This window comes from Astyanax mexicanus, chromosome 3, assembly GCF_023375975.1.
Source record: "Astyanax mexicanus isolate ESR-SI-001 chromosome 3, AstMex3_surface, whole genome shotgun sequence".
Classification (NCBI taxonomy): domain Eukaryota; kingdom Metazoa; phylum Chordata; class Actinopteri; order Characiformes; family Acestrorhamphidae; genus Astyanax; species Astyanax mexicanus.
This window is the reverse complement of record NC_064410.1, coordinates 7,687,158-7,709,987: the sequence shown is the minus strand read 5'-3', so window position 1 is coordinate 7,709,987 and position 22,830 is coordinate 7,687,158. Positions and strand designations below refer to the sequence as shown.

General features: G+C 38.8%; 1 protein-coding gene across 1 annotated transcript in view; it reads left to right on the top strand.

Moving 5' to 3' along the window:
- wnk4b (WNK lysine deficient protein kinase 4b) overlaps positions 1-22,830 on the top strand; it is a 139,210-nt gene that overhangs the window by 102,300 nt on the left and 14,080 nt on the right. Inside the window, exons 9-16 of the mRNA XM_022667983.2 lie at positions 344-552; positions 3,366-3,439; positions 6,038-6,164; positions 7,669-7,785; positions 10,062-10,235; positions 13,858-13,912; positions 15,050-15,178; positions 16,285-16,413. Of these exons, the coding sequence (XP_022523704.2) occupies positions 344-552; positions 3,366-3,439; positions 6,038-6,164; positions 7,669-7,785; positions 10,062-10,235; positions 13,858-13,912; positions 15,050-15,178; positions 16,285-16,413 (1,014 nt within the window). The remainder of the gene's footprint in view (positions 1-343; positions 553-3,365; positions 3,440-6,037; positions 6,165-7,668; positions 7,786-10,061; positions 10,236-13,857; positions 13,913-15,049; positions 15,179-16,284; positions 16,414-22,830) is intronic.

Sequence of the window (22,830 nt, the reverse complement as noted above, 5' to 3'; positions counted from 1 at the left end):
AGCAAAAAAAACAGCATTGGCTTTGAATAAAAAATCAGATTTGAGCTACTTAACTTGCTGTGTAAATGTAGCCTTAGTCTAGGCTTTTTTTTTTTTTTTTTTGGAAAACCCAGTCTTGTTTGAAGTCCTGGATTTCCTGCTTCATTTCCTACTCAAACCCTAAACCCTTCTGTCTGCTTGTGTTGGCCTGCCGATGGTCCATTTGTTGTGGTTACTCTGGAGCCTCGCTAATCTATGCTTGACATCCCTGTTCATTGTTATGTGCTGTTAGCATTAGCGGCTAAGTTCATGCTAATAAATTTTTGTCTTTTGTGTATCTGTTGAATCCGTATCTCCATGGCAGCTGACGGCGAGACAGACGGCTACCTCAGCTCCTCTGGACTTCAGGAGGCACTGGAAAGCCCCTCCCCCATGACAAACTCCACCTCTTCAGTTGCAGCAGCAGCAACAGCCAATGAAGTAGTGCAGATAGAAGCTCCGCCTGCTGATGTCCTAGTTACTGAAGCCCCATCCGTGCAGACTATACCAGTGCCAGTCCTCCGCTTTCCTTCGGTGAGTATGGAGGAGGGTGTAGGCCTCAGATTTAAGAATTCATTCTTATTAAAATTACTTAGATTAATTATTCTTAACAATTTGCGCATGTTAGCCTTCATTTTCTGGGCTTTAATTCCACTTTTCCTCCCAGTTTGATCATTTCCAAGTCCTATTTACTAGCTTGGACCCCCTATAACAAAAGGCTACCAGTGTTGGGAGGGCGAATGGTACAAATCACAAGATGCTAGCAAGCTAGCAGGCTAAATGCTAATTCTAATACAATATGTCTGTTTACTAGGGGTGTCACGATTCTCTAAATCCTTGATTCGATTTTATTTCCGATTTAAGGGTCACGATTCGATTCTCAGTTTTAAATTAGTCTATGGTCAGTCATTGGTTTGATTCATCAAATTTACAATATCTTATTTCAAAAGGTGGGCTTGATATAAGTGAAGCAAAGTGATACAAGTGATCTGTAATACACCACATTAGAGGCTCGAGACCATGACATCATTTCGAACGATTTCGATAAAATATCGAAATCGTGACACCCCTACTGTTTACATACTGTAATTGCTTGTATCTCACTTATTAATCATGTTAGTAGAACAGCTACACATGTAACACGCAACTATTAACATGAAATACCCCAGCAACTATTTGACAACACCTGAACAACCACCTAAAACACCATAGCAACCACCTAGGATCAATGGTGTATAGTAGCAAATTAGAACTATTTCTCTACTGTACCTAAATATACTTAAATGCTGTATCTGTATCTTGTATCTGGAGCAATGCTGGGCTGTATGACCAAAAATATATATCACAGTACTTTAATTATTTATTTATAGTTTTGGATACAACTGGGCTTTTATATAGGTTTATGTCTTACTCCTCTGACAGGAGTACATATAATATAAAACACTAAGACTTTAAATTAAGGCTTTGATTACTATTGGGTTTACTTTGTCCGACAAAATGATAAAATATATGAAGGAAACAGCTGAAGAATGTTAACAATAAACCCTAAAAACTAAATATTTGAAATTGTTAAACACTATAAAGGGACCTAAAAATACCCAAAATGTAAGTATACATAAAGATATTTTTCAAATATATCTATTAAACAAGTTAGACAGTAATAATATATTAAAAAGTTTCTGCTCTTAAAGCTTTTTTGTACCTTGTATCCAATGTTTACGGAGTTTCTTATTCATCACTTGTGCTGAATAAATTATTCTGTACTCAGAACTTTTTTCTGAGCTTTGAATCAATAGCGTAATTTCATTTTTCTCTTTTTTCTCTGAGTAAATAATTGCGAAAGCTTTGGTTGTTTGCTGTTGTTTTTTTATTTTACTCAAATAAAAAAACACTCATACAGTATAGTGAGGAACAGCAGCAGGAGCTCCTCAAGTAAAGTGCTGTTAAAATGTTTCAGATCACATAAAGTTTCTCCAGAAACATACAGAGCGAGACGAGCGTTTGACTCCACAGAGCTCAGCTACCATCACTCCAGTCAGTGAGTTAGTTTGTTATGCTAACTGGCTAGCGTTAGCTAGCAAGCTGTACCAGAACGCTTAAGCTTCTTTGGCGGTGCTGTTGTACACAGTGCTCCGTAGCGCCTCTAGTGGTATGGTGGTATGTAAAAAATGAATAGAGGTAGGGAAAATTAAAACAAGATGAACCGATTTATATACTGCCCAGCACTTTTTCTACTATTTACTATTTTACATATTTCCGTTTTAACTTCACTACATACAAGTGCTTTTCAAAAAATTTTAAAAGTTTAAATCATTGAAAAGTTACTTGTTTTTATATTTCAGTATATCTGTTTAAAATGTGAAACTCATATAATATAATATAGATGTGTTACACACACAAAAAAAGCGAATGAAAACTCAAAAATCTGTGTATCAGAAAAATGTAATATTATACAAGACAAATTGGTACTTTTGGCAGTGTGGGCGGTGTGTCAAATCCTGCTGGAAAATAAAATCCCTTCAAAAACTGTTGATGATTATGGCTTACAGCCAATGAAAACCCACAAATCAGTATCTCTGAAAGTTTGTGTCACGTCTTTGCTTTGTTTTCCTGTGTTTTTCCCCGTTTCCTAGTGTGTTTCTCCTGTAATTTCCCGTCACGTGTCAGTAATTTGTAGCTCCGCCCCCTAGCCCCAGGTGTTTCCACTTCCCTTGTGTGTTATAAAGCCTTCCTTTGTCTCTTGTCCTTCGTCGGTCTTTGCACCTTCCTCTGTCGTTTGTCTCGCCACGTTTCTATAGTTTGTTCACAGTTTTCGTTACGCTTTGTTTATCTCTTGTTTATTTCTAGTTCCTCGTTTATCACGTTTATTTCCTTGTTTATTTCTTGTATATATTTACATATTTATCCCTTGTATATATCCCTAGCTCTGTTTAGTATATGTTCTGTTTAGCTTAGCTCTTTGTTTGCTTCCCTGTTTGTTTTTGTATTTATATTTCCTCGTTTATACCTTATTTGTTTATTTATTTGTTACATATTAAAGTCTGTCTTACCCGCTTTTACGTCCGCCTCCCGTCTGCTCCCTTTCGTTACAGTTTGAATATAATATAAGACAAATTGGTACTTTTGGCAGTGTGGGCGGTGTGTTCAGTATCTCAGAAAATTTGAATTAATTATATAAGACCAATTGTAACTTTTGGCAGCGTGGGCAATGTGCCAACTCCTGCTGGAAAATGAAATCTGCGTCTATCAAGAAAACTGCTGCAGTTGGTTATAGGCTAGTTATCAATAGTGTAAAAAGAAAAACGCGAACTAAAATCTCTCTCTCTCTTTTTCTCTTTTTTTTTCAGAGCATTGCCGTATCCCAGAATACCGAGCGTGCCCAGTCCAGCGGTGCCAGTGGTTTCTCCTCTCCTGTGGACAGGTAACCATAGCAACTCACCTGCGCTGATGTACATTAGTGTTGTTAATGTATTCTGTTCTTAATTAGATTTCATTCGTAGTCGTTCTGTCCGCAGCGTGACGCGGTCCTGCGGTCACGATCCGCTTCCTCCGGGGGGATAATGTCCTGCGGCGTTTCGTTGTTGAGTGAGGAAGATACGGGCTGAGCTCTCGGTTCAGTGTCTGCGGTGGTTCTTTAATCGCTGCTCTGAGATTCAGATTAGATAACGGCTCAACCCGTCGGGGTTCTCCACCCACATAATGAGCTGAAAACGGGACTCATTTCCTTTCACAGGTCATTAAAACACGTATAATAGCCTGTGTATTAGAGACAGAGTGTGTGTGTGTGTGTGTGTGTGTAATTTTCCCCGTGTGAAAACTGTTTGACGTCAGAACTCGCAGAGAGTCCAGATATGCACCTAAAGCTGTCGGGAGCCATCAGCCTATAAACCCACTGACCATTCTCCATCTGACACATATGCCCTGTTGCGTGGATGCCTGGATGACTCCTAGACATATACACATACAGACACACACACACACACACACACATACACACACACACACACACATGCACAACAATCAGCAGACATTTATATATATATATATATATAGTACTAGAGACCCAGACTTGAGTAAATGTGCTTTTAAAAACCTCCTCTAAGACCTGGCGTCCACATATGTGGACATCACATATTGGGTTGTCTAGACCACAATAGACCACCAAAATTTTGCTCTACAAGGGCCTGGTGTCCTCATGTGAGGCCATTATACTGTCACCTAGTGGTGACAGAAGAGTTTAACACGTTACAGTTGCGAATGTTAATGTTTTTTACTTTGTTACGCCTTCGTGTTAAAGCAACACTTCAAAAGAGCCATATTACTCAAAGTGACACAATTGTTATTTCTACTTTTGTTTTGCACTCAGGCAAAAAAAAAATGCTGATGTGTTCAGGCACAAAATAAATGTTTTGCACATCTTTACAAATTGCGATTTCGTTGTGTTCTGTCGAAATATAAAACTAAAGTCCCCAGATGTGCACACCATTTTACTCAGAAAGCTCAAATATCAAAGAGAAATGAAAGGTCTTAGGAGGTTAAGTGTTCTATCAAAAAAAATACTTCAATAGAATGATTCCTAACATTTTTATCATTGTAACAAGTAACAAGGCAGCACATACAAAAATGATCAGTGTAAAAGTATTAAAAACTCATGGAAAAAATATGTATTAAAGTAAAAGTGGAGGTAGGAGAAAAAATGATACTCCAGTAGATACAGATACAGCATTTTAGTACTTAAGTACAGCAGTAGTGAGGTAAAAATAATACTCCAGTAGATACAAATACAGCATTTTAGTACTTAAGTACAGCAGTAATGAAGTAAAAATAATACTCTAGTTGATACAAATACAGCCTTTTTGGTACTTAAGTACAGTAGTGAAGTAAAAATAATACTCCAGTAGATACAGATACAGCATTTTAGTACTTAAGTACAGTAGTGAGGTAAAAATAATACTCCAGTAGATACAGATACAGCATTTTAGTACTTAAGTAGTGAAGTAAAAATAATACTCCAGTAGATACAGATACAGCATTTTAGTACTTAAGTACAGTAGTGAGGTAAAAATAATACTCCAGTAGATACAGATACAGCATTTTAGTACTTAAGTACAGTAGTGAGGTAAAAATAATACTCCAGTAGATACAGATACAGCATTTTAGTACTTAAGTAGTGAAGTAAAAATAATACTCCAGTAGATACAGATACAGCATTTTAGTACTTAAGTAGTGAAGTAAAAATAATACTTCAGTAGATACAGATACAGCATTTTAGTACTTAAGTAGTGAAGTAAAAATAATACTTCAGTAGATACAAATACAGCATTTTAGTACTTAAGTACAGTAGTGAGGTAAAAAAATACTCCAGTAGATACAGATACAGCATTTTAGTACTTAAGTACAGTAGTGAAGTAAAAATAATACTTCAGTAGATACAGATACAGTATTTTAGTACTTAAGTAGTGAAGTAAAAATAATACTTCAGTAGATACAGATACAGCATTTTAGTTCTTAAGTAGTGAAGTAAAAATAATACTCCAGTAGATACAGATACAGCATTTTAGTACTTAAGTACAGTAGTGAAGTAAAAATAATACTTCAGTAGATACAGGTACAGCATTTTAGTTCTTAAGTACAGTAGTGAAGTAAAAATAATACTTCAGTAGATACAGATACAGCATTTTAGTACTTAAGTAGTGAAGTAAAAATAATACTTCAGTAGATACAGATACAGCATTTTAGTTCTTAAGTACAGTAGTGAAGTATAATTAATACTCCAGTAGATACAAATACAGCATTTTAGTACTTAAGTACAGTAGTGAAGTAAACATATTATCCATATTATATCATTTAAGTACATATACAGTATTTTAGTACTTAAATACAGTAGTGAAATAGTTTCCAAACCACCTTAATTAAATAAGCAGGGCTTTTATTGGCTGTGTTTATTCCTAGTTGGAACAGTTTTGTTGATGGATTAAAGAACCTCGGTTCTGATCATGTGATTAATCGTCTGTTACAGTTATGCGTCTGATGTCACGTCTGGACTGAGTGATGGTAATGAAGGCCTCACAGAGATGAGCCCCAACAAACGCACAGGAAGTAAACTGCTGAGGAAGAGAGCTCGCTCACGACTTCGTATCACAGGGGTATGAGATTTAAATCAGCCATAAAATGATCAGAACTCTCCATAGTGTTTCCTGTAAATGAGAATTAGCAACCACTTAGCTACCACCCTAGCATCCACCACAAATACCACAGCAACACCTTAGGGACCACCATCAGAACCTTAGCAACCAATTAGCAACACCATAGCAAGCACCACGGATACTGTAGCCACGGCTTAGGGACCACCTAGCAAAACTTTAGCAATTCCCTAACTTATGAACACCATAGCAACCACCACGGATACTAGAGCAACCACTTATCAACACCATAGCAACCACCACAGATACTAGAGCAACCACTTAGCAACACAATAGCAAGCACCACAGATACTATAGCAACACTTTAGGGACCACCTAGCAAAACCTTAGCAACTCCATAGCAACACCTTAGCAACCACCTAGCAACCACTTAGCAGCACCATAGCAAACAGCACAGATACAATAGCAACACCTTAGCAACTACCTAGCAACCACTTAGTAACCCTATAGCTACTGCTACAGATACTAAAGCCACTACCTAACAACAGCTTAGCAACCACCTAGCAACCCTTTTAGCAATACCATAGCAGCCACAATGGGTATCATGGCAAAATCTTTAGCAATTACTGTGCAACACCATAGCAACCATTTAGGACATGTTAGCAATACTTTGCACCATCCTAGCAATAACCAGGTAGTTAATGACAACCACCTAGCAACACCCTAGCTACCCTGTAGCAATCACTGTCTATACCATAGCAACTACTTGGGACAGGTTAGCAATACTTTTCACCATCCTAGCAATAACCAGGTAGGCCATGACAACCACCTAGCAACATCCTAGATACCCTGTAGCAATCACTGTGCAACAGCATAGCAACTACTTGGGACATGTTAGCAATACTTCCATACCACCATCATAGCATTGTCCAGGTATACCATGACAACCACCTAGCAACACCCTAGCTACCCCGTAACAACCACTTGCAACACCTTAGCTACCACTTATCATATTAACACCCTACCATCCACAACAAATACAACAGTAATACCTTGGGGACCACATATCAAAACCTTAGCAACCACCTAGCAACACCATAGCATCCACCACGTAGCAACACCTTTGGGACCACCTAGCAAAACATTAGCAGCCACCACAGATACTATAGCAACAGCTTAGCAACCACCTAGCAACTCCTTAGCAATACCATAGCAGCCACCACAGGTACCATAGCAAAACCATAGCAAACACCTTGGACATGTTAGAAATACATAGCACCATCATAGCAAAAGCCATTAACCATTAACCATACCATAACAACCACCTAGCAACACCATAGCAACCACTTGAATTGAATGATAAGCTGTTTTTAATGCAATTTAAATTTTAAAGGAATTCAGTTGCAGACAAAGTAAATATAGGTTAACTCTACTAATTTAATTCTGCTGATAATAATTATATTATTGATGCAGATTTACTGACTCATCTTCCTGTCTTGTTGATCAGCTGTCTGATAAAGTGGACCGGGTGGTGGAGTGTCAGCTTCAAACACACAACAGTAAGATGGTGACGTTTAAATTTGACCTGGACGGAGATAACCCGGAGGACATCGCTACGGTCATGGTAGGATTTAAACACAATTTAATAATGCTAATTAATTACTTTTAATTGTTTACTGGTTATCATATCTTTACTGTTCCAATAATGTTACCTAAATCAATTTAGCTGTTTTTTTGTTGTAGTAAAACATGATAAAAAGTACGTACCTTTGATGAATAGCACACCTCTGTCTCCCACAGCGTTCCTAGATCCAGAATTGTTTTGTTTTTTGTTTTTTTTGAGGTTATTTCTGATTTTTCCCCATTTTCTCCCAATTTGGATATCCAATTGTCCCACCCCTTTGTGCGTCCCCATCACCGGTGACGCCCGTGACCCTTGGAGGATGCGGACGAGCACACGCCTCCTCCGACACGTGTGAAGTCAATCACCCCTTTTTTCGAGCTGCTGCTGATTAATCATTGCCTGAGCAGCTAGCGCGCTCGGAGGAAAGCACAGCGGCTAGGTTCCGATTCATCCGCTCACAGACGCCTCGTGCCGCCCAGCGCCGCCTTAAGTGTGATGGGGAGAGAGCGCCATCTACCCACCCGGAGGGAGCAGAGCCAATTTTACTCCCTCTGAGCACCGGCAGCTGATGGCAAAGCTGCATGAGCGGGGTTCGAACCTGCGACCTCCCGCTCATAGTGGAGATCCAGAATTTTTAAGTTTGATTTGTTACTTAAGGTTATAACAGTTTTTTAATGTTTCATTATAGTTTAATTTAATTCGTTTTTCACCTTTTCTCGTCCAATTCAGTATGTTTTAATTGTTTTTTTAGAGTAAGTTTGCTAGTTTTCTTAGTTTTTACACACCAGATCAGAGAGATCAATCTGAGAAACACATAAACAAACTCAAAAAGAGAGAGAGAGAGAGAGAGAGAGAGAGAGATTTATCAGTTTATCCTCCGCATGGTGTGTTCTTGTGTATGAGCTACTCACAACAGGTACTGTATCTTCAGTTCCACTAGAGAACACCTACTTTTATCTCCCTCACGCTCATATTCTAATCCCATTCTGCAGCTTCCTCAGGGTTTTCTGTCGTTATTTTGCGGTTAGCACGAGTGCTATAAATAAGAACTAACACCGCTGTTGTGCCGAATCCGACTCCCTGCTGAATCTGACTGCTCTTTGCGAGCAGAACCGGCAGAACAAACTCCCGCTGTAAAACTGCTGGAGTGGAAACAGCGCTTATAAATAAATTAAACACAAAAATGAAGTGTATTCTATCAGTAATTTCAGTTCATTTTAGTTAGTTTTATAAACAACATCTCAATACAGTTCCAGTTAGTTACCTTTTTTTTTTAATTACCGCTTTTATTAGTTTCAGTTAACGAAAATGTTTCTTTTTACTTTCAGTTTTCGTTATTTCGTTCGTTTTCGTTAATGAAAAGACTTGGTTACTTGGTTATATTGTGATTATCACGCCAGAGCTTTATATAAAATAAAAATAGATGCCTATGTCACAGTCTATTTCCTGGAGCCCGATCTGACCCGGCCGAGGAATGTGGTGGGAAATCTCGGGTCCCACCAAGAACCGCGATACGAACCGAATCGTGGCCACACTGTACCGTTGCATCCCTACTTTCAACTCCTAAACACTCTAGTCTAACCATTTTTGAAACTATATCTGAGGTGTGAATATATTTAAAGTCTATACATTCAAAAATAAGTAAAAAAAATAAATAAAAACAGGCGCTTGGTAAAATTTTGACCAAAACATGATCAGTTCCAGGAAAATATAACAACTCTGCTTCCTTTTACATTTTAAATGATTATATTTTTGAGCAGCCGTATGTCTTTTGGAGTAAAAGAGATCAGGGCACGTGACTGTCTGATATAATTACTGTGTTATAAGACCTGAAAGAGAGAGAACTGACAAAAACGAAGAAAAAAAAAACACCAAAACAGCTCAAAGAGTTCAAAGGGTTAAGTTTCACACATGTATCTAAAATCCTTTAATTTTCCCAAAAATCATGATATCATCATTACATCATTATAATCCTGGGGATCAGGTCATCATGTTGTTCCTCTAAGTTCTGATGATAGAAGGAGGCGTTTTGTTCCAGTGAAGGCTGGTGGAAGGAGTAGTGCTGCCCTGAAGCTAGCGCTGGGTTTTACAGGCCTCTCTGTCTGCTGGAGCCACAGGCTGTTTCTGTTCGTCCTCTCCGCACCACTGTCTCATGACACATACTGCTGTATAAGAGTGTGTGCTTCGCTCAGGGCATGTGTTTATATGAATGTGTGTGTGTGTGTTTGAATTTTTGTCTGATTTTTTTTAATGACCTCCTGCTTTTCTCTGTTCAGGCTAACAATGAGTTCATACTGCCCTCAGAGAAGGAGGGCTTCATCCACCGAATGAAGGACATCATCCGCAGAGCCGAGGCCCTGATGAGGAGGGAGCCACTGGGGCCCCTGGAGACCGGAGACTCCTCTCGCCTGCCCTACCAGAGCGGAGCTGGGATGCTCTCTGCCTCTCAGGTCAGTTACACTACTTGGAAAAAATCATACCGCCCAGCCAATTAAATGGTCTGTTTTTTGGCTAAACATGAACTAATCATACCACTAGCCAATCAAAAGGCCTTATTTTTGGCACATAAATTACTAATCATATCTGTAGCCAATCAAAAGGCCTGATTTTTGGCTAAGCATAAACTAATCATACCACTATCCAATCAAAAGCCTGATCTTTGGTTAAACATTTACTGATCACACACCTAGCCAATCAACATAAACAAAATATCAAGTTATCTTATCATATCTAGTTAATTAATAGCCATTATTTTAGACTAGAGTTAAATCAGTCACACACATGGCCAACCAAAATGCCTGAGTTTTGACTAAATAATAACTAATCACCTCTAGCTAATCAAAATGTCTAAACGATGACTAATCATCTCACTAGCCCACTAGCCAATCGAAAGGCCTGCTTTTTGGCTAAAAATGTACTTATTATATCTCTACCCAACCAAAGCGCCTGTTTGTTGAGTAAGCATAAACAAATCATACCACTAGCCAATCAAAAGGCCTGTTTTTTTGGATAAGCATGAGCTAATCATACCACTAGCCAATGAAAAGACCTGTTTTTTGACTGAACATGAACTAATCATACCACTAGCCAATCAAAAGGCCTTATTTTTGGCAAAACATGAACTAATCATATCACTAGCCAATCAAAAGGTCTGATTGTTGGCTAAACATTTACTTATCATATCTCTGGCCAAATTTTCTTTAGCCAAAAATCTAAATCAGATTAGATTTTTGACCAAGCAGGAACTAATCATACCACTAGCCAATCAAAAGTCCTGATTTTTTTGACTAAACATGAACTAATAATATCACTACCCAATCAAAGAGCCTGATTTTGGACTAAGCATGAACTAATCATATCACTAGCCAATCAAAAGGCCTGATTTTTGCATAACTAAGCAGCTAAGATTTCCAGATTTTTAACATTAGCATTAGCATTAGCAGCTAACAGCGCTAGGCGCTGTTAGATATACTATACTACTAACACATGGAGAGCTTCGGTTACAGTGCATTATCAGCTAATAATGTCACTCATAAAAACGCCTCTCAGCCAATCAGTGTAGTGTTCCGGTAAACCAGGGCGATGTTATCTAGCAGTTTGTCCCACGTAGCTTGTTTTAACGCGGCAAACACACAGACCGATATACTCACCTCTGAACAGCAAAAGAGCTAGTGCTTAGCGCGGCTAGTGGCTAATGTTAATGCTGCTCCAGCAGTGGTAGCCAGGGTTAGCAGGAGGCTACAGGCCATTAATACTCACTTTTGAGCGGCAAAAGAGGTAGCACTTAGCAGCATATTAGCATTAGCCACTAACCACACTGCTTCTTACAACCTGACTGGTAAAATTCATATTTATATTATATTCACTATTAAGTTTTGGGAAAATTAAAGGATTTTAAGTAAGTCTTACAGTGTGAAAAATATGCTAAATGGAAATAACTATATAGGACTGTGTTGGGATAGAGGTGGTTACCATAGCATCACAGTTTCTTGAGAGGAAAGGACTGTTATGGTGCAGATGTGTTTTCATGTGATGGTGTTTTTTTGCAGTTAGTGGTGAATAAAAGGATGAAAAACATCTACACAAATGACTCAGCACAATACAGCAGTTCCCTCACCTCATGTTTAGATTATTAATAGAATTAATATTTAAAAAATGGTGCATCTCAACTCTCTGCAGCATACAAAACACTTCTGTACTGAACAGGCCTTCAGGGGGATGTGTGTGAACTGTGTGTATTGAAGGATTATTCCCCGGGCAGCTGGGTTGTGTTGAGAATAGAAACTTTTATGACCCTATTGATTCTGATGTTTGGTATTGATTTGACCTTCGTGACCCTAAAGACTCACTATAGAAACAGCCAAGCTAAACTAATATACAGCTCTGGAAAAAAAGAGACCATTTAAACTGTTTAACCAAATTGAAATCCTCTGGACTATAATCAAGAGGAAGATGGATGATCACAAGCTATCAAACCACCAAGCTGAACTGCTTGAAGTTTTGCAGAATTCTGTTATCCAAAAGCAGTGTGTAAGACTGGTGGAGGAGAACATGATGCCAAGATGCATGAAAACTGTGATTAAAAACCAGGGTTATTATTCCACCAAAATTGATTTCTGAACTCTTAAAACATTATGAATATGAACTTGTTTTCTTTGCATTATTTGAGGTCTGAAGCATCTTTTTTGTAATTTCAGACATTTTTAATTTTCTTCAAATCATTTCTCTAAATGACAATATTTTTATTTGGAATTTGGGAGAAATGTTGTCTGTAGTTTACAGAATAAAACAACAATGTTCATTTTACTCAAACATAAACCTATAAATAGCAAAATCAGAGATTGATTCAGACTGATTCAGAAACTGAAGTGGAAAAAAAAAAAATACAGACATGCTGAATCCTCGCTCGGGAAAAGAATATTTACATTAATATTTGTTTTTAGAAAAAGTCATCACATCACATGACCTATATCCAACAGCAACAAACTTTAAACTAAATTTACCGCTTGAGTTGTGTGGTTATGTGACTCTGTGAAGGGCCTTAGTCCATTTATAAGCATTAATGTATGTAGAGTAATATTTTAATATATGATAGTGTTATATTGGTACCACTTTAAAATAAGACTACCTTTATAAAGGGTTTATAAATGGTTTACAATTAGTTTATTAATGGTTACTAATTAAGTTATAAATGCCTTAAAAATCATTAATAATCAGTTATAACACATACGTAGAAAGGGCAACAATATAGATGGCTGTGGGTTCACTATTTGGCAAACAACAGGTCATTGTTGCTCTTTCTACGTATGTGTTATAACTGATTATTAGTTATTTTTTAAGGCATTTACAACCTAAATAGTTACTATTAATAAACAAATTGTAAAGCATTTATAAACCCTTTATAAAGGTAGTCTTATTTTAAAGTGGTACCGTTATATTTAATCCCTTGTTTAAACAGAACAATGCCTCTTTTTCATGCTATTTTAGCTCCTCAACTCTACTAATGTTCACCACAGGAACAGCTCAAAACCACATTTCTAACTGAACAAATACAGCCATATATCAACCAATTAAAACAACAAACAGGATAGCAGAGATGTGTCTATATAGCCAGTTAATACAATCTTTTAATTCTAGACATTAATTAATTAAAGGCATTTAAGAACATTTACCTGTATGTAAACTAGCTTTCACTTTGTAGTGACAAACCCTACTTATATTAGATGTTGTTTTTTTATTGTTTTTTGCTGATCTTAAAAAATACGTTATGTTTGTAGTGCTGTGGATATTTTACAATGAAAAAAAAGCACATTTGGAATATAAAACATGTCCATAAATCGTCCGTATAATGAACTTTGCATTAAATAATTAAATTTATGTTTAATTCATGTAATTTAAATTAGATTAAATTATTCAAATAATTATGTACCAGCTTTTTCCATTAAATTAATTACATTTTTGACCGGTGATGTATTTCCAGTTGGTGTTAGTGGGTTTCACATGTATTCACACATATTTAATCGATATATTGTTGTTAACACACTGATGTCTGTTTTCGTTTTTATTTTACAGCCCAACCTGCACACACAGGGACTCTCCCGCACACACTCGTCCTCATCTCTTCCAGGTAAATGTCACTTCATTATGTGTAGCCTTCAGCGTGTCTTCAGATACTGTAATTCAGGGGTGTCCAAACTTCGGCCCGCGGGCCATTTGCGGCCCGTTTCCTTTTTTGGAGCGGCCCGCGAGGTATTTTAGAAATAGAATGAAAGTTGGCCTGCTGTTAAGCAGGTTTTTATAATGTGAGATTCAAAGTTTGAACGCTAGGTGTCAAAAACGGGCCAAAGAGTCTAAAAGCGGAGAGGGTGCGCATTTCTAGTGCAGAAAAACAGGGTAAAAGAGTCTAAAAGCGGAGAGGGTGCGCATTTCTAGTGCAGAAAAACAGGGTCAAAGAGTCTAAAAGCGGAGAGAGTGCGCATTTCTAGCGCATAAAAACGGGCCAAAGAGTCTAAAAGTGGAGAGAGTGCGCATTTCTAGCTCAGAAAAACGGGCCAAAGAGTCTAAAAACGGAGAGAGTGCGCATTTCTAGCGCATAAAAACGGGCCAAAGAGTCTAAAAGTGGAGAGAGTGCGCATTTCTAGCGCAGAATAACGGGCCAAAGAGTCTAAAAGCGGAGAGGGTGTGCATTTCTAGCGCAGAAAAACAGGGCAAAGAGTCTAAAAGCGGAGAGGGTGCGCATTTCTAGCGCAGAAAAACGGGGTAAAAGAGTCTAAAAGCGGAGAGGGTGCGCATTTCTAGCGCAGAAAAACGGGGTAAAAGAGTCTAAAAGCGGAGAGGGTGCACATTTCTAGCGCAGAATAACGGGCCAAAGAGTCTAAAAGCGGAGAGGGTGCGCATTTCTAGCGCAGAAAAACGGTGCAAAGAGTCTAAAAGTTGCCGTAATTAAGGAGTTTAATATTAAGAGACATCATGAAATTAAACATCAATTTGAAAAATCTTAGTTTACACAACACTGTCAAAGATAAAGATAGTAAATCAAGTAAAATGGTGTGTAAATGAAATAATCAGGAAAAAGTATTATTTAAAGTGGTATATTTCATTATTTGTTTTATTACAGAGTGTGGCCCGTGACTTCAAATATATTTCTCCTTCTGGCCCCCAACAAAAAAAGTTTGGACACCCCTGCTGTAATTTAAAAACACTGTAATGTACAGTTCTCTCTCAGTTCTGCTGTAATTCAAAATGTGTGTGTACTTTATTACAGATTACACCGCTGCCAGTGTGGGTCATGTGACCCAAGGCTCCTCCCGTGCAGTGGGCGGAGACTATTACCTCGATCCTGATGCAGCCGTTCCAGTGCGGCCACTCCGCTCTCAGTCTTTCCACACCTCAGGTACCTCATATACCCTTTACTGTCCATTTTACACAACTTTTAAATCTTCCTTAAACCAAAGTAAATGCCAACACACATTAAATCAACGCTATTATAAAGGAGTGTGTTCTCATTAGCTGCAGCACCAACATCTATTCTTTGAAGATGTTTTTCCACAAGTTGTGATAACTGTGGTGTGAGAATTTGATTGCATTCCAGGCTTTTGCTGGTGTTTTATTCCCCTTTAGATAGAGGTCTGTGTGGAACTGCTTTTTCAAATCCGCTCCTGCCAGCTCTCGCTTGTTTTAGTCCTGTTACTGCCCGCTCCCGCCAAAAATCGCTTGTTTTAATGTATATAATATACGGATTGAATTAGATCAATTTAGTGCTTGAAATGTACGTATGTATTTATTACAACAGCATTATAGCGCTGGATAGGGCTGTCCCATTTCTTACCACAGTCCAAACAGTGTGAAGGAAGCATGTGTAAACCATTTTAATGTAAAATTGCTTAATTTTGCTTAATTAAATACAAGTAACAAAGTAAACGAGTAACAAAAATATAAACAACACACAAAAGTTAAGCACTGATTGCAGCCAAATCAAGAATCTTGTAGTAGAGGTGGATTTAGGCCTGTACACTGGATGAAGGGATTGTTTCAGAAATAAAATAAAACATATAAAATGTATTATTATTATTCTTACTAATTGATTAGTTGTTTTCCTTCTGTTCCTTATGCCTGGAAATCATTGCATGATTGTTATAATTTTCTAGACTATTTATTAATTTGCTCCCACATCGCCAGGATTGATTAAACTGATCAATCTTACGGCTTCTGTGTGTCCTGCTGGAGTGCAGACCTCTACCTTCAGCCCACAACTAGCATTAAGCATGGTAACCTTAGGGTCATGCCCAGCTTTTCCAGAGCATCAGTTTCTATTTACAGTCACTTTCTATGGAGACACAAAGGTGTCTGCTGATTATCTGACCCTAGTTTCTTGTTTTTATTAGTTCTTATGAACATAAATGCCATTTTTTCTTCTTATTCATTAACATGAACTAAAATTGATAATAATTTAAGCTGTGTGTGTGTGTGTGTGTGTGTGTGTGTGTGTGTGTTTATCAGATTACGCAGCAGCGAATTCAGGTCAGGTGACCCGTGGCTCCTCCCCTGCACAGGGCGGAGACTTTTACTTCGACTCCGATGCAGGACCACCTGTTCGTCCACTGCGCTCTCAGTCCTTCCACACCTCAGGTACCCACTCATGTGCATGCATCCATTCAACCAGTATTTACTGGTTTTACTGGTTTTAATTTGAAAACTCTTGACAGCCATTTCTTTAATCTAAAAAGTGTAGACCATTGTGTTGGAAATAAGAAATAACGTAGAAATAATGGTACCACTTTAAAATAAGACTACCATTATAAAGGGTTTATAGATGGTTTGCAATTAGTTCATTAATGGTTACTAATTAGGTTGTAAATGCATTAAAAATCATTGATAATCAGTTATAACACATACGTAGAAAGGGCAACAATATAGATGGCTGTGGGTTCACTATTTAACAAACAACATGTCATTGTTGCCCTTTCTACGTATGTGTTATAACTGATTATTAATGATTTTTAAGGCATTTACAACATAATTAGTAACCATTAATAAACTAATTGTAAACCATTTATAAACCCTTTATAAAGGAAGTCTTATTTTAAAGTGGTACCGAAATGACTAACTAAGTTTGCGTTTAGTTTGAATCCCAGTATTCTTCCAAACTGGACAGTTGAACACTGGAAAAATAGATTCAGATCTTAAGGGTCGTAGATGATACAGTCAGAGTTTGGCACCAATGCCATTATTCCATTGGCTCAAACTGTCTTCTGTAATCAGTCCAGGCTGGTGGAAGGTGTGTCATGGAGAAGGGGAAAGTTTTTTTTTTAGGCTCATGTTGGGTTGGGCCTGTTAATACCAAAGCATTATCACTTGAATCACAGTTTACTTGAGTGTCAAAATTCATGCATTTTTGGGCAGTACAGTGGCTTGGTGGTTTGCAGCTTTGCCTGTCAGCACTGGGTTTTGGGTTCAAGTCCTCATCTGGGCAGGGCTCACGTAGGTGTCCTTTCACACCCCAAAACATTGACATCAGGTTCATTGGCTGTTCTCAATTATTATTCAATTATTATTAAATTAAAGTGCTGTGAGTATGTGCTCTATTGCGTGTATACCAAATAATTGAATTCAGAATTCAGTTTCAATCATTTCCATGGCCACTAAAACCAAGCACCTAGGCATGCAGACATTAGGACATTTCTGTGACAGGACGCCACCTGTAATACAAGTCAAATTGTGAAATTTCCTCACTACTAAACATTCCACAGTCAACTGTCAGTGATATTGTAACAAAGTGGATGTGGCTGGGAATGACAGCAACTCGAAAAAGATACAAACTATACAAACTATTCAGGAAACTTTCCAGGAAATAAATGCTTATCAATCTGTATTGTGGCAAGTTTAAATTATGGTGGAGGGGGGAGTGGGATTATAGTGTGGGGTTGTTTTTCAGGAGTTGCTCTGGGTTTTGACTGGCCTGCACTGAGTCCTGTACTTAACCTACATAGAACACCTTTGAGATGAATGGTCAAAAATGTCCATAAACACACTCCTAAACCTTGTGGAAAGCCTTTCCAGAAGAGTTACTGTAAAGCTGTTTTAGCTGCAAATGGTGGGCCAACATAATATTAAACCCTATGGATTAAGAATGAGATGTCATGGGATGTCATTCACATATGTATATACAGGGGTTGGACAATGAAACTGAAACACCTTTCATTTTAGTGTGGGAGGTTTCATGGCTAAATTGGAGCAGCCTGGTGGCCAATCTTCATTAATTGCACATTATTGCACCAGTAAGAGCAGAGTGTGAAGGTTCAATTAGCAGGGTAAGAGCACAGTTTTGATTAAAATATTGCAATGCACACTATAACATTATGGGTGACATACTAGAGTTTAAAAGAGGACAAATTGTTGGTGCACGTCTTGCTGCAGCATCTGTGACCAAGACAGCAAGTCTTTGTGATGCATCAAGAGCCACGGTATCCAGGGTAATGTCAGCATACCACCAAGAAGGAGGAACCACATCCAACAGGATTAACTGTGGACACTGTAAGACGAAGCTGTCTGAAAGGGATGTTCGGGTGCTATGTGGACCTCAACACTCCTGTTTCCACCAGAACTGTCCGTCGGGACAATAAATTATTGTGGTCTAAAACCAGGTGTTTCAGTTTCATTGTCCAAACCCTGTATATAAGTGTGGCTTCATCTTCCCTATCTTCATATCCTATCCTTTATCTTCTAATGGCTACTTTTTAAGCATGATGATGTTATTTAGGGGCCTTCCCAGTTTCCAGATCAGAATCCAGTAGGACACCTTTGGAATGTAATAGAAAGAGAAATTAACAACATGCAGTTATCTCATGGACAAGAATCTTAACTAAATGATTTCAACATCTTCTGGAAGTTCATGTCATGAAGAAATTGAGGCAGTTTAAGAAAAAAGGAAGGCATTGCCCAGTATTAATTTAGTGTTCCTAATAAAGTTCTTGGCAATTGTAGATCAGAAGCACCATAAGAAGAAGACATGCGTTAATGTCCTTCCTCTTCTAAGCTCTTGTGATTAGTTACTGCGCACCACACAAATAGCCTGCTTCACAGCCTGGGAGCACTTTTTTTACCAGCACCACACTGTGCACACACTTAATAATCAAATACCAGCAGAAGCGGGGAGACGTTTTTTCCATGCAGTCATTCGACACAGACTTGGCAACCTCGAGCAGCTCGTTCGGTTGCTAATGCTTTTTGCTGTTGCCGAGCTAAAGTCGCAAAATACTTTGGAAGCACCTGCTGTGCACAAACAGTCTGCAGTAAAGTGCTTCAGGTTAGCTTACCTGCTGTTTATCAGCGATGAGAACAGAGTGAACTGAGGTTTACTGCAGGCGTTCAGGGGCTTTGTTCACTGACGTATAAAGGGTGCAATCTTTTTACTGGAGTTATCTCTGTTACACCAGTTCACTACACAGTGGACTCTTCTGTTACTGGTCCAAAGAGCAGGACAATCTCTGAATCAACTGTCAACATGGCAGCAAAGATCACAAGGTACACAAGCTTTTTATACAGCGAGAAATCTGAGCAGACCCCAGGAGACATCCCATTTTCTCTGAATTCGTTGTGGTTCCCTCTAGGGGGCACTGCAGTTCACCCACGACCTCAATAACTGCACTCAACACTCAACTCTTTTATTCCACAAGAAGTATCGGTAACACTTCTGTGAAGGGCAGCATTTGTAAGATGACACAGCTGCTATGTAAGCTTTTTATTCCAAGTGAAATAAATGTGTGTAAACATTTATAAAGGTTTTATAAAACTGTCAGCATTCGTAGAGGCTGTTTTTATGCTTTTGTATGTGAAAAAGGAATGACTGATACTGTATGTGTATGAGTAAAACTTTAGAAAGATCAATATTAAAGTTTTTTTTATGGCTTTAGAGGCAATTCGTGCTCAAACTGGTATTTCCATCTTTATATCAAGCTAGCTAGCCATTATCTATCCATACATCCGTCCTTCTAGCCATCCATTCATCTCTCTATCTATGTATTTATCTAGCTATCAGTCCCGCTATCAATCTATCCACCCATCTAGTCAGCCAACCACACAGCCATCCATACATCTAGTGAGCCAGTTATATATATATCAGCCAGTAACCCAGCAAGCAATCCTTCCATCTAGCCAGCCAGTCAGCCACCGTCCGTCTATCTAGCCAGCCATCCATCCAGCTATTCATCTAGCCATCAATCCACCCATCCATCTATCTAGCCAGCCATTTATCTAACTATTCATCTAGCCAGCCATCCATCCAGCTATTCATCTAGCTATCCATCCATCCATCCATCTATCTAGCCAGCCATCCATCTAACTATTCATCTAGCCAGCAATTCATCCAGCCATCTGTCCTTCACTTCGAGTAGAATCCATCCATCCGTTCACCCACCTAATCATCCATCCATTCATCCATCCATCCATCTATCCATCTGTTTATCTAGCAATCCATCTATACAGCCAACTGTTCATCTAGCCATCCACCCATCTCTATATAGCCATTCATCCATCCACCAATCCGTCTGTGTAATCAGCCTTCCATCCATCCATCTATTTATTTATCTAGCCATCCATCTATCTAGCCAGCCAGCCATCCGTCTAACTATTCATCTAGCCAGCCATCCATCTACCCACCATCTATCCTTCACTCCATGTAGAATCCATTCATGCATTCAACCACCTAACCATTCATCTATTAATCTAGCCATCTATGCACCCACTTGTCTATCTAGCCATCCATCCATCTAACTATTCATCTAGCCAGTGATTCATCCAGCCATTTATCCTTCACTCCATGTAGAATCCACCCATCCATTCACCCACCTAATCATCCATCCATTCACCCATCTAACCACCCATCCATTAATCTAGTCATCCATTCATCTACCCATTTGTCTATCTAGCCAGCCGTCCATCCATCATCCATCCATCCATCTATTATTCATCTAGACATCCATCCACCCATCCATCTATCTAGCCAGCCATCCATCTAACTATTCATCTAGCCATCCATGCACCCATCTATCCTTTACTCCATTTAGAATCCATCCATTCATTCACCCACCTAACCATCCATCCATTCATCCATCTATTTTTAGCCAGCCACCCATCATCCTTCCAACCAGCTATTCATCTATTCCCCATCTGTCCAACATCCATTCATTCATCTAGCCAGTCATCTTTCGATCTATCTGTTCATTAATCCATCAACTGTCCCTCACTTTATCTAGCCATTTATTCACCCACCCATGCTTCCCATCCATGATTTCCATCCACTAGTCCCGTAGGCTCACTGCCCTCCACATTTTACTGCTTCTTCTGCTTTAACACCCACTTTACCTCAGAAGTAGGCTGATAATAGGCTGATTAGTTCAATTAGTTGTGTTGGGAGCAGGGAAACACTAAAAAGATGCGTCCAGTACCTGGGTTAAAAAATACTGGTCTACCTATTCATCTATTAATCCATCCATCCATTCCTCCATCTATAATATGAAAATCTGCCTTTATTTCTATTTTTTTAGTAGAAAGCATTCACCATCATATAAGCACAATGTTTGAAAAGAAGGCTGTGCTTTATAGTATGTTGATGTTACACACTCATTTTAGCCACAAGCTAAAATTAGCATTTGACTATCACTATTTCCACAAACAGTACAATGCTATAGAATCTACCACATGTGTTCATGGGTGCATTTCCTAAAAGGTAATTAGTACAAAGATAAATCTTAGATGTGTCTCTCTTTCTTTATCTGCTCTGTCTTCAGGAGATAAAGATTGAAAGTCTCTCTCTCTTTCTCTCTTTCTCTCTGCTATTTTAACTTGTTTTGCTTCCTCTCTTCACCTCCTCGATGGTCTTTAAATCATTCTGAATGCGTCAGTTGATCATTTGGTTGGCAGCAGCAGCAGTAAAAGTGATTGAGCTATTGAGCAGTATTCTATTTTCTCCATCAGTGTGAGTGAACCCTCAGGCTTGGGTGACAGACAGCACCATCAGGGTCCTTCTCTCTGCCCCCAAACCCCCCACACATGCACCCACCCCCCAGCTCGAAAGCACTGTTGTGGGCTGATCAAAACATCTATGTCTCCATGGAGAGAGCGGTTTGACGCCAGAGCCCAACCCCACTGTTTGGGGGACGCTGGCTGGGTTTTGATGGGTTTGTCACCTGCAGGTTTGATGTGGAATCTGTTAATTTGATTACAGTAGAGAACACAAACACACACCCACCCATGCTGGGGCTGCAGATGCTGATGGAAGAGCGAAACTTTTCTAGTTCAGTTTAAACGTCTTTCTTAAAAGGCTCATTCCATTGGTTTTTCATTAATTTAATTTTAAAATGTCTAGTTGGGATCTCTAGCATGAATGAATGCCATGTTTCTGTTTAACCCTGCTTTAGTTCACTGGATTAGTGGTCTCTGAAGAAGGACAGGATTTCGGCTCTTGCTCATGAATATTCATACATGCAAATATATATATCGCCTCTGATTGGCTAACAGCACTGCTGCAGAGAACGCCTACCTGCCTCCCCCCCCTAAAGTCAATTTTACAGCTCTAAAACTCAAAGGACAACATGTTTTCAGAGATACAGCCTTAGTAGTAAAGAGACAGCACTGAGTGCTAGGTAAAGTTAACCCTTAAACTTTGTTTAATTGTCGAGCGACGCTAAAAGTCTGATGGATGTTAAGCGAAGTTTAAGGTGAAGAAACCCAGGCCGAACACCGCTGCTCTTCTTGCGGCATTGATAACATTTCTTTCAGCTACTAATAAACTCTTACCTCAGACTTGGTGATTCGGTCCTGGGGCAGTTTCACCACGTTGAAGCCCCAGAGTTTGCCCTATAGCCTAAAATCTGATGCAAACGGCATCCGCTTTAACTGGTATTCTGTTGAGTTGTGTTACCTTGTCAAACCGTGCTTCCCTAGAGTATATTTAAGGTGTTGGTAAAATGTGGAAATCCCCCAGAGATCCGATGTAAACCTAAAGTTACTTACACAAGATGGCTAACGTTAACTAGCTGCTGTAAA